Source organism: Lotus japonicus, chromosome 1, assembly GCF_012489685.1.
Source record: "Lotus japonicus ecotype B-129 chromosome 1, LjGifu_v1.2".
NCBI classification, from domain to species: Eukaryota; Viridiplantae; Streptophyta; class Magnoliopsida; order Fabales; family Fabaceae; genus Lotus; species Lotus japonicus.
The window spans coordinates 23039134-23051029 of NC_080041.1; the positions used below are offsets into that span (position 1 = coordinate 23039134).

The following is an 11896-nucleotide window of genomic DNA, read 5'->3' on the forward strand; positions in this document are numbered from 1 at the left end:
TTGAAACTTTTAATGAATACACAGTATTAGCTGCTAAGTGTAGTGCTCTAGCCTATGTTGTGTGTATAAGCACCATGGTTTAAACTTATATTTATGCAGGAACGTTGCACACAACCCCATTGCTCTAGCCTAAAACATGATTTATCTTCTCATCATGTTAATAAAGCATAATCCCATATACATAAGACCAACCGAATTTATTCTAATTTTTTTTTCATATAATACTAATAAAGCATAATTTCATACAAAACTCTAGCATTACATACACAATAACATCATATCTCTCCTATCATAATGGAATAACATCGCTCAAAAAGCCAATTGAAATAGCTCACCACATCACGAACCACCAAGTCATCAAAATTATTTGCAGGATGTTAGTAAGAATTAGGAAGGTAAATTTTGAGTATGTCTCTAACTACATCATTCTACTCAAAGTTTTTTCTTCATCTTCTGGAAATTCAGTCAAATCAAAACCAATATCAGCAACTGCATTTAAATCAATATTCAGTAGTGCTTTCTTCTCTTGCAGATGCAATATTGAACTTTACAGTGGGAGTCTGATGTAGAATCTTGAGATTCTGATTGTAAAGAGTCTTAAACTATCTCTCCATATGAGTATTCAACTCTCTCTTCAAATGGGTCTTCAGCTTTCTCTTCAAATGAGTTCTTCATCTTATCCATTTTCCCTCAAATTACTTGCTGATATGTGAATCAAATTTTACAGTAAAAAATTGAAGTTAATTTATTTAGTAACACGTGCCCCACTAAATTGGAGTATATAGTACCAAGGAGCAGTAAACATAAGCACAATGCGGGTATTGATTAGTAGTGGTTGTATCCAGAATTGCAATAAATACAATGTGTATAGTAGTTGATATAAAAATTTCAATAAATAGGGGTATAGAAGGGGAAAAAACAGGGAAAATGCATTGACATTCTAAAACAATAAACATTTTAGAATTTTGAAAGAGTGCAAAAAACCACAATCTTTATGGAACGGAGGAATTATGATGTTATATACGCTAAAAACATGGATCGAGTTAGATCCCTTACTTGGGAGCATGATTAAAAAAATGAAAGCTAAATATGACAAGTATTGGGGAAGCATAAAAATATTAACATGATGATTTTTACAGCGGTTGCACTTAATCCTAGATATAAACTATGATTTGTGAAATGAAGCTTTGACAAGCTTTACTACAAGGAAGATGTTGAATATTTAAGTCAAATGTCAAATGAAGCTTTCAATATGATGGTCAACAACTATAAACATTTTTTTATCAAACTCCTTCTAAAATTGAAAACACTATGTTGGTTGTTGTTCATAATTCATTTTTCTATGGAATTGAGTGACAATATAAACAAAAATTAAAATGATTTGTATCTTATGGAGGCAATAGAGAAGAAAACTCTTAATTTTGATATCCAGAAAATATCATACTCTTTGTTTGATAGCTAAGATGTTTTAGCTATGTCGGTATAAAGTATATACAGTTGCTTCGAGATTCGCATTTAGTACTAAGGGAAGAAGTCTTACCAATGAAAAAAGTTCACTTACTCTAGAGATTGTCGAAGCATTAATTTGTACACAAAATTGGTCTGATCAACTCTTTTATCAAGTGATATTAAAGAAATTGTGGAAGAATAGGAAAAACATGAGCTAGGTAATTTATTTTATTGTAATTGAATATTCTAACTTGAAATTATGATTTTGATGATTAATAAGTAGACTTATTTTAATCTACTACTTCTTAGAAGAGACAATTGGAATCACTATTCCTAAGAGAGCTTGCAATCTTGGTCATTGATTTAAAGTGGTTTAAATTTTCTTTTTCAATCTTGGTTGTTTACTTTTTGTATATTGCAGTTTTCTGACCCACCAATCTTGGCCCCGTTTTCCCCTTTTGGTGACCTAATCTCCTGCGATGATGAAGTATAGGTTGAAGGAGCACAGTGGTTCATCAGTTTTTCTCTCCATTTTCCGTACTGCCGATGATCTCATGGATTGCGTTGGAGAAGGTTTGGTAGAAGGGGCCCTTTTTTTCCCCTTCGATGACCTAATTTTCTGCGATGATGAAGTATGAGTTGAAGGAGCACAGTGTTTCATCGGTTTTCTTCTCCAATTTATGTACTGCCGGTGATCTCATGGATTGCGTTGGAGGAGGTTTGGTAGAAGGGGAAGATTGTGGCCTTCAGATTCTCACAATTTAGACTCCTTTGTTCCTACATTCCTTTCATGATTGCAAATGTGAAAGTTTTTCATTTGTATGTTAACTGAGTTTTTGATACAATCATATTCCAAAAATTGATTTGTTATTTGCTCTGTACGATTTCAGGGTTCTGGAAGAGGTGAGAGAGCCAAAAAGCTATGTAATAGAAGTGGAGAAAGTAAAGGAAGTGGTTTATGTCAGAGCCAGAAGATAATAGTCACAGTTTAGCAGAAAGGATATCTTTTATAAATCCCCTTCAAGCAAAGACAACAAATTCAATCATCAAGAATTCTCAACTTGGAAAATGGATGTTTGCTACTAGAACAAGTGATGGTTGATACCTTGAAGCTTGTTTGACTGTAAACTGAATGCTTTTTACTTCTGTAGGGTTTTGAGACGATTACAAAATGAACATTCTATGTTATTGTCTCCAAGGTCCAAAACTTTGAGTTTTGTGCATTGGAACAAAGCCTGAGGTGATAGTGTCCCTCCATTCGATGGCCATTCAATTTTACTGCCTCATGCATTTCTCTCTGAATTTTTTCCAGGTATGCTTCTATGAAGGTTGTTCATTTGCTAATCCAACACCACAAGATCATGAAATGTCCCTAGGCACCATATAATTTTACCAGTCAAGTTGTTGTGAGCCAATTTGAGCATGTGGAGGGCGCTTGTATTGCATATGAATTGTGGAATCGTGCTTGTCAAGTTGTTGTGAATCAAGTTGAGAGAGCTTGGATTGCACATGTATTGTGGAATTATGCCTTTCAAGTTATGAGCCAAATTGAAGTTCAATGAAAGAGCTTGCATTGCATATCCATATGCATTGTGGAATCGTACTTTCCAAGTTGTTGTGAGTTAAGTTGAGTTCATAGAGGGAGCTTGTATCACATATGGTTGGATTAATGTCTACAATGAAGTAGTTATTTGGGACAAGAAAGTACGAAGTGTCATAGGGTGTAACTGGAAGATCTCCTTGCAACTTGTTGAAACTGAGATCAATATGGAAAATATGGTTCCACGAGTGCAAGAGCTACTTATGTAACCATTTGGAAATTTTCCATGAATTGTTATTAAAAATATCTAATGCTAGCAGATTTTGATGTTATGTTGAAAATTTATGAAAATTGTCGTTCTTATTAAAAAAAATAGATATACACGTTCAAGGTCGTGTAAGATGTAGTCAACACTAATATTAATTAATAAAAAACTAGTGTTAGAAAATTGAGGAATCATAAACGTTCAATTTTTGAAAATCTTTGGAAGTCTACAGTACCACTCAAGTTATTTGATGACAAATATAAGTAAGCAAGATTTTCAAATTCAAATATTGAGTTTGTAAACTTATCTTCTAATTTGTTGTTAAAGAGTAACAAATATTCTAAAGAAGAAGTTGAAAATTCATCAATTGACCCTAAGAGTTGGTTATCCTTAAGACCCAATGATACCAAGAATGGGAAACAATAACACCAATGGGGAATTGTTCCATTTAGCATATTTGTTGACAAATCTAGAAAGTCCAACTACTTTACTTGGAATAGGTCCTCCTAGGTTGTTCCATGTTAGGTCAAGAAATTCTAATTAGGGAGATTTGAGATTTGAAAGTAATGGTGGGATTTCATAGCTTGGAAGGTTATTTCCCATGAGACTTGAGTATGTTAGTTGAGTGAGGTTGCTCAAAGATAAAGGAACCAATCCATTAATTTTGCAGTATGAAATATGATGTTGATTAAGATATTTCAAATGACCAATGGAGTTTGGAATTTCTCTTGGGAATGAGGTTTGTGGGAGATCTAAGGCAGCTTCGAGGAGTGCTCTAGTTGGACTTTGAAAGTTGACCTCGAAGGTGATAATTTTCTGGCAAAACTAGCTCTTATAGAATGTCACTTGGAAAATTCTCTTTTAATCTGGTGAATGGTAGATGTAGAGAAACCAAAGAGGATGACAAATTCTTAAGCATTGACAGAGAGCTTTCTCTAATTGAAGACATGTTTATGCCATCAAGATGGAGCTCCCTTAAATTAGATGTGTTAAGAATGAGTTTTGAATCAAATCTCATTTCCAAGTAGTTGAGGTCAAGTGATTCAAGTTTAGACAAGTGAGAGGTTGTGAGAGGAATACCACCACTGATTTCAGAGTGTGATACATTCAAATGTGAGTTTCAAGAGATCACCAATTCCAGAATACAATGGAGACCCATAAAAAAAATTAAAAGTAAGGTTGAATTGTTAAAGGTGTCTGAGTTGGAATACGATAATATTCGGATAGAACTCCCTCGAAGATGCCCGCAGTTAAGGTTGAGAACAATCACGTGGCCTGATACGGCGTCGCATATGACCTCATCCCACTTGCAACAATATGTTCCATCTCTGTCTTATAAGAAAAAGAGGGACAACGAGACCATGGAGATTGAGTAATTTTTTTCCTCTGCTATTGTCTTTTATGGAGGCATGTCATATGGACTCATGGATATTGAAGATTGACAGTTAAAGCAATGTGTCATTTAGGAAGTGCACCCGATTTAGTTTTAATTTCATTTATGATATATTAACCTAACGAGGACTTATATTGTACATTTGAATTTTATAAATTGTTGAAGACTTTTGATGATATATATATTTTTTTGAACTTTCATCGTTTAGTTTGGCAATGTGACATTCCATGATTCAAATTATTTTCTATTTCATTGTTAATTTTGATATTTATGATGTCTTTGAAAACATGAAATCCAATCCAATTCAATACAAACTGCTAAAATTTGGATCAGATTAAAAAAAAAAGAATTGATTGAATGGTGAAATGACAAAATTGAAGGGATTTGATGGAATGAGCTTTCTTCTCAAAATCAAATAAATCCAGATCACGAACACCTTTAGCGACAGCTGCCACACACGACAGTTCCATCTGAACATACTTACCAATTTATTAAAAGAGTTGATACTTGATAGTCAAATTAGTCTCTGAGTTTGTAACTGAGTTTGATTTTAGTTTATCTGAGGAAAAATGACGTTTAGCAACCGTCAGTAATTGTAAAAATGACCGCCACTAAATGTCATTTTCCTAAAAGGGACTAAAATCAAATTCGTTTACAAAGTTAGAGACTAATTTCACTATTAACCGTTATTAAAATCAGTGTTATAAAACTCGGCTCGAACCGACCGATTTGACCGGTTGAACCAGGAATCGAACCCCTGACCGGTGCCGAGCAACGGATCGGCCATGCAAACGGACCGGCAAAACTCATTTGACTCGGCCGAGTTTGGATCAAACCGGTGACTCAGCTCGCCCGATGGTCAAATCGGACACAGCTCCAAACTCATAAAAACTAGGAAAAAAAACTCAAATCTGTAACATAAATGGAGATGTTTGTAGATGAAAAGAGAAATTAGAAAGGGAGAAGGGTGGAGAAAATCAATTTTATGATGGAAGAAGCAAGATCCGTGACTTGAAGATACTACAATAGTAATTTATTTATAAAGTTGTTCCATAGAAAGAACTTGTATAGCCAAGGCCGCGGGTTCCTAATTTATGACTCAACAAACACAATAGTTGGACTTTAATGAATATAACTATAAAACAGTTTTTCAACCAAAAAAAAAGATAAAAGAGATTTAGAAAATAAAATGTGAGAATATTCTTATGATAACAAAATGAAATAATATTTGTATTATTCTATGTAGTAATTATTGATATAGTTTTATTGTAATTTTTAATTCTATTTGTACTAGTTTTTTTTATAATTTTTTATAATTATTTAATATATACCGAGTCAAACGGTTCAATCAGTGACCCACTGGTTAGACCAGTGACCCATTGACCCAATGCTCTGACCGAGTCGATCACCGGACCGAATTTAATAACACTGATTAAAATACACACAATCCAAATCAATGAAATCAGTTCACTTATTTGCAAAAATAAAAATAAAAAATCTATTCATTCTATATTTGGTCAAAAAGAATCCATTCATTCTTTTTTTTTGGTTTTTTTTTTTACTCACATAGGTCTTTGTTTTTCTACGTTCCTTTTACTGGCTTGCTAGCACCGTTGTGCTCACTCTCCTTTCCCTCCCAAAATCGACCCTACCACCACCTCCGCCGGCAACCGCTGTGTCTTCCGGCTCGACGCCGTCTTCTGCCAACCCTCCTCCCTCTTCAACTTCCCACACCTCCGGTGACTGCGATGGTCGGGTCCACGGTTGCGTTAAACCCTACCAAAACCCTCCACAGCAGAATCTCAAACAGCAACCGCATTTCCCCACCACCGGCGTTCCCAACCAGAATCGCTTTCAACCCTAACAAGTTCCGCCGCCCAGCAATCCGCGCTTCCGTGATGCGAAGAGAAGATCAGCAGCAACAACCGTCCTTGGCGGAAGCTCTCCTCAGCGGCACTCGCAAACAGGAGGTTCTCGACGCCATTAGAGCTACCTCCGGCTCTAACTGCCTCTCTGAAACTAATCTCCATTTGACTGTTCCTGGTCTCAAATCCAAAACCCGTGGCAAAGTAGGGAACCAATTATATCTATTTGTTTATTTGTTTGCTATATGTGTACTTGGAATTGTGAAATAGTGTAATGTGATGTTGGTTTGCAGGTTCGGGATATTTATGATAGCGGCGACTACCTTGTTTTAGTGACCACGGATCGCCAGAGTGCCTTTGATAGGGTTCTTGCTTCCATTCCTTTCAAGGGCCAGGTTTGTGATTCATTTTTGTGCTGTATATTTATTTGGAAGGTGTTTATCTTCCTATGTTGTTTTAATATCTAATGGATAGTCGATTTAAGTAGAATGGAATGGAACAGAATGAAATGAAGTGGATTAGAATGAAATTATGTTCTATTGTTTGGATATTATGATGATGGAATGGAGTGAAGACTTGGATTCCTTCCGAATTGGAAAGAGAAAATTTGAGATATTAGATGGAATGTGATGTATTACATTCTATTATATCACATTCCATTCAATTCCATCTTATTTTAAATATTCCAAACAGTTGACTGTGTGGTGGAAGGTGTGGGGTGGAAATGGATGTGTGGAAAATTATTTCTCCCGGTCGGCTGATGGTTAGGTTACTTAATATGTGTCATTTGATAGAATTTTTTTTGTCTTGCAATTGCAGGTTCTTAACCAGACCAGTTTGTGGTGGTTTGAAAGGACTAGGCACATAGTTTCTAATGCAGTTGTATCAGCTCCAGATAAAAATGTCACTATAGCAAAGAAATGTTCAGTTTTCCCAGTTGAGTTTGTTGGTGAGTTATTTGCTGTCCTGCAAAGACTTATTGTTTTCCTATTTAATGTTTTAACTGATGCTGATTTATTGGAGTGAGTGGGGAATGGGGATTATAGCTGTCCTATGATGTGTCTGAACATACAAAATCATCTTTTAATTGAATGAATGTCTTATTAGAAATGCAAATGCTATTTTCAGGGGAGTGGTGAAACTGAAAAAAAAATGAAAATGGTTATATTTTTCTGGTTATATATTATTGTTATATCTTAAATGTTTTTGATAGTTACAGACTTACAGTGATTTGTTGATTGATTGGAAAAATAATAGGATACTATATGTTCTGGGCATATGCTTGGATACTCATTTTTTATTTATATATAATTATTTTGGAAGACCATCACTCTTGATTATCTAAATTTATGAAGGTTCATATGTACTATTGTACCTTTTCTTCTGTTTCAAATTTAATATTATTGTTATTGTGAAGTGTTGTAAATATTTCGATCTTTTAAAAATGGAAGATGAGGATTCTAGCAACCATTCATTGACACCTATTTTTTGCTCGTTTGTAGCTAGAGGGTTTGTCACTGGAAGTACTGATACATCTTTATGGACAGTCTACGATAAAGGCATTCGTAACTATTGTGGAAATGTCCTCCCCGATGGTGAGATTTTGAACTTGTTTCTCATTCTTAAAAAAAATTATGCCTTGTATAATAGCATATTAATACATGACAGGAATGGTTAAAAATCAGAAGTTGCCTAAAATTATACTCACTCCAACTACCAAGGCTGCAGATCATGATGAACCTGTCACTCCAGATGAGGTATGCTGCCTAGTTTTATCACTTGTTACTAGTTCTTTTCACTATGATTGAAATAACAGTAGAGTATGAGCTTCATTGGTAAAAGAAGTGGTCAAAAAGTAAATGTTGGATTTGGCTGGAAATGAGACATTATGAGAGTAGAAAGCAATTTTTCATTAGGCTAGTCAACTTATCCCAACTTACAATGGATGGGTAAATATAAAGTGATAGGGGGCGTTCTCTTATAATATTGTCTTGCATTATCAACTAGTTTCTAGCTCCCTTTTCTGCAAAGAAGATCCTTATGCTAAATTATCCATTCTATTTTCTTTCAAGATTGGTTTATATTGCAGTTTTTATGTTATTATGTATTTGAAAATGTCATCCAAGATCAGTGAAGCACTATTATGATTTATGATCATGGGTTTACTTGTTAAAGGTGGACCAACCTAGAAAGTTGGTATAAGGAAGCATGACTATAAACCTAATATGTTCTATAATAAAATATTCATGCAGTATACGTTCTTTTGGAAGTTTGTGAGGTGTGATAATCAACTTCCTACAAATGGATACTCTTTTCGTAACACCTTTTCCTCATAAATTCTTCTTCTTCTTCTATGATGCATTTACCGTGCAGATTATAGAAAGGGGACTGATGACTGAAGCTGATTATGCAGAAGCAAGTGAAAAAGCATTAAGCTTGTTTGAGTATGGGCAGGTAATAAGCTTCTTTGACTAGGTCATTGTGTAAATTTCGAAAATAAATAAAGTAATGAAGTGCCTTCTATTCTAGCCAATAATGTTTAACCTGTAACATCTTTGCAAACATTTAATAGTTCCTAGAATTTGGGCTGAGCCTTACTCAATCGTAAAAGTTAGCTCTTAGCCAACCCTATGTGCACAATATATATATTTTTACAGATATTCAGTGCCTTTCCTTTTGTTGTTGCGTATTTGACTTCTCCATTTGATTGACCTTACAGAAAGTGGCTTTGGAACATGGCCTCATATTGGTAGACACTAAGTATGAATTTGGCAAGGCAGAGGATGGTTCAATTCTGTTGATTGATGAGGTTCTATGTTATCCCTGATACATATAGGTTCTCACATGCACTCACAGATTATGTTTATACTAAGTTTTTCTGTTCCCAACTCCAGGTCCATACTCCTGATTCAAGTAGATATTGGATTGCTAGTTCCTACTTGGAGCGCTTTCAAAATGGTCTTGAGCCTGAAAATGTTGATAAGGTGTTTTATTTGAACGTGTACCTTTATTTACTTTTTAGTAGATGCATTGTCTTCCACGATTCCATCTATAATGTTTTTATATGAATTGTAGATTGTAAGCAATTTGCTAATATTTTAGAATCCAATTTTTAGGAGTTCTTGAGGCTGTGGTTCAAAAGTCACTGCAACCCCTATGAAGATGAGGTATTTCACCCTTTCTATTGCTAATGATTAGCCTGTAGTCTTCCATTTCAAAAACAAAAGCCTGCAGTCTTCATTCAAATATGCATCAAATCACACTGGTGACTTATGTTTAGGTCCTTCCTGATGCTCCTGAAGATCTTGTTGTAGAGTTGGCTTGGCGGTATGTCTACTGCCACTAATTCCTTTTACACTTACATATTTTGCTTCAAACTTATTTAGAGAAATGTTTCAGAATAGTGTATGGTTTTTTCTAAAGGACTTATTAATAATTCAGTAGTTATGTTCTGACTTTCTAAGTATGATCCTTGCAAAGATTCCAGTGATTCATCATATCTGTAACCTGTATGTTTTAGTTTGTACATGCAATTTGGTGTTGCAGAATCAGTGCCATGTGTTGCCCTCTTTCTTTTTAACTTTCAATTTTTTAATTATAAAAAGAAATTCATTATGGAAAATAAGGTATCCTCAATAATGAAATGGGGAAAAATGAACTTACGAAGTAAAGAAGAAAAATATTAATCTCCTTTCTGTTTTGCTTTCCTTGTCTGAGCTTTTATGCCCAGGCACTTCCTTGTATTTATTAAAGGTTCGTGTTTAATATTTCAAGCTTATATAGCTTAGAAGGTCTTATTATTTTAAATGCTTTGCTGGAACAAAATATGAGGAATTATTTTCTCTCTTCTTTGGAAGCATCATATTGGCACATAAGGTAATCAAAGAAAAAAATTCCGTTGTTTTCCCATATATGAAGAAAAGTTCTGACCTGTTCTTGCTAGTATGTATAATACTTACTATATGCTCTCAATGGTGCAAAAATGTTTCCTCTAATTAGCATTTCTCTTGATACTTTGATCATCACAGTTTTGGTATCCTATTTTCTTAACATGTATGTTCAGTTTATGCTTGTTTTCATGGATCTACTGTTCAGTTTATATCTTCTTTATTCAACTGACCATTATCCTATTCTTCTGGGCAGATATATTTTCTTGTATGAGACTATCACAAAATCCAAGTTTGAGGTGCTATTGACTGAGGTAATCCATACACCAATTTATTTGATTCTATTATCCAATGCAATTAATACTAATATAACGAGATTTCTTCCTGCAGGAGCCAATTCATGAGCGAATTTCACGAAATGTTGCTTATGCACTGTCGTCCTTAAAGTAACCCTGGAATTTTAGGGGCCATCTTAGCTCTGCAGTTTAATGATCTAATCTGATACTAAAAAATACATTAAAAACTTAAATTAACGGAGAACTACAAGGATGTTTTTATTTCTCTAAATAAACAGAAAGACAGAACAAGCTTTCATGCTCTACCAAATAAAGCTTGTTTCTTGATTGTCATGAAAATTGCTTTGAGAAATTTGACAACTTGTGACTTTTTCTCTTTCTTTTTACCCCCAAGAACACAGAGCTGTTTTTGAAAGCAGAACCAAATGAGTCCTTTGGCTTGTATTTTTGTTATTGTGACAGTACTTTTGGGTTTATCAGCCATCCGGCCAGAAAGAAGACAGGGAGCCATATAGGAAAAGTTGCTTGTACATTTTTTATTAGTTTCTTATGTGTCAAAACACTTTGTAGTAATTTCAGTTATTCTCGGTTACAACTTTAAATTATGATGATTAAATTTTAAACTTTGACGGTAGCTTGAGAAATTACTGATGTAGAATACCATTGGATGCCAAGTAGCATCAGAGAGATGTCAATGATGGTGCACCAAATAGACTTGAATGTTCTCATCATTTTATATTACCACAGCCTTTCTCTATTGCAGCAACTTCATATTGTTTATGTTACTGATTTGCTGTATAACAAGAGGCACCATCCTTTACTTACATTGCATGTGAATTAGTACAGATTAAGCATCTCATCCTTAGAAATTAGAATGACCTAGGTTTTACTTGTGCGTTTTTGTTTTTGAGGTGGGAGGAGGCAGATTAGGTAGGCCCTTCGCTGATATTTCTTTGATCTAAATTGAGTTGGTTCCTGGATGTGGGATCTAGGGCATGGAGGCTCGCACCATGTTTATGAAAAGTGCATATAAATTGATCAAACGTGGATAAGGTCTGTTTCTTACATGCTTGGGTGAAAATATTCAACCAACATTGAAGCCCCAAAATCAAGTTTCCTTTGAAGCTCATAATTGTAGTTTTTGCGTTTTGAATTGATTCTACAGTTGGATTATAGGACAAGACCACAACTTTCCCTCCGT

The 11896-nt window shown here is 34.7% G+C and overlaps 1 protein-coding gene and 1 pseudogene across 1 annotated transcript; one reads left to right on the forward strand and one right to left on the reverse strand.

Moving 5' to 3' along the window:
• Nucleotides 1–2985: 2985 nt before the first annotated feature.
• Nucleotides 2986–5434, reverse strand: LOC130730342 (receptor-like protein Cf-9; annotated as a pseudogene).
• A 785-nt stretch (nucleotides 5435–6219) lies between these two features.
• On the forward strand, nucleotides 6220–11461 carry LOC130734173 (phosphoribosylaminoimidazole-succinocarboxamide synthase, chloroplastic-like). The gene is made up of 12 exons (XM_057586507.1): nucleotides 6220–6716; nucleotides 6806–6907; nucleotides 7332–7461; nucleotides 8015–8107; nucleotides 8181–8269; nucleotides 8886–8966; nucleotides 9232–9321; nucleotides 9407–9496; nucleotides 9629–9679; nucleotides 9793–9839; nucleotides 10656–10713; nucleotides 10790–11461. Exons 1-12 carry the CDS (start codon nucleotides 6396–6398, stop codon nucleotides 10847–10849), a joined length of 1212 nt encoding a protein of 403 aa, XP_057442490.1. The 5' UTR covers nucleotides 6220–6395; the 3' UTR covers nucleotides 10850–11461.
• Nucleotides 11462–11896: the final 435 nt, after the last annotated feature.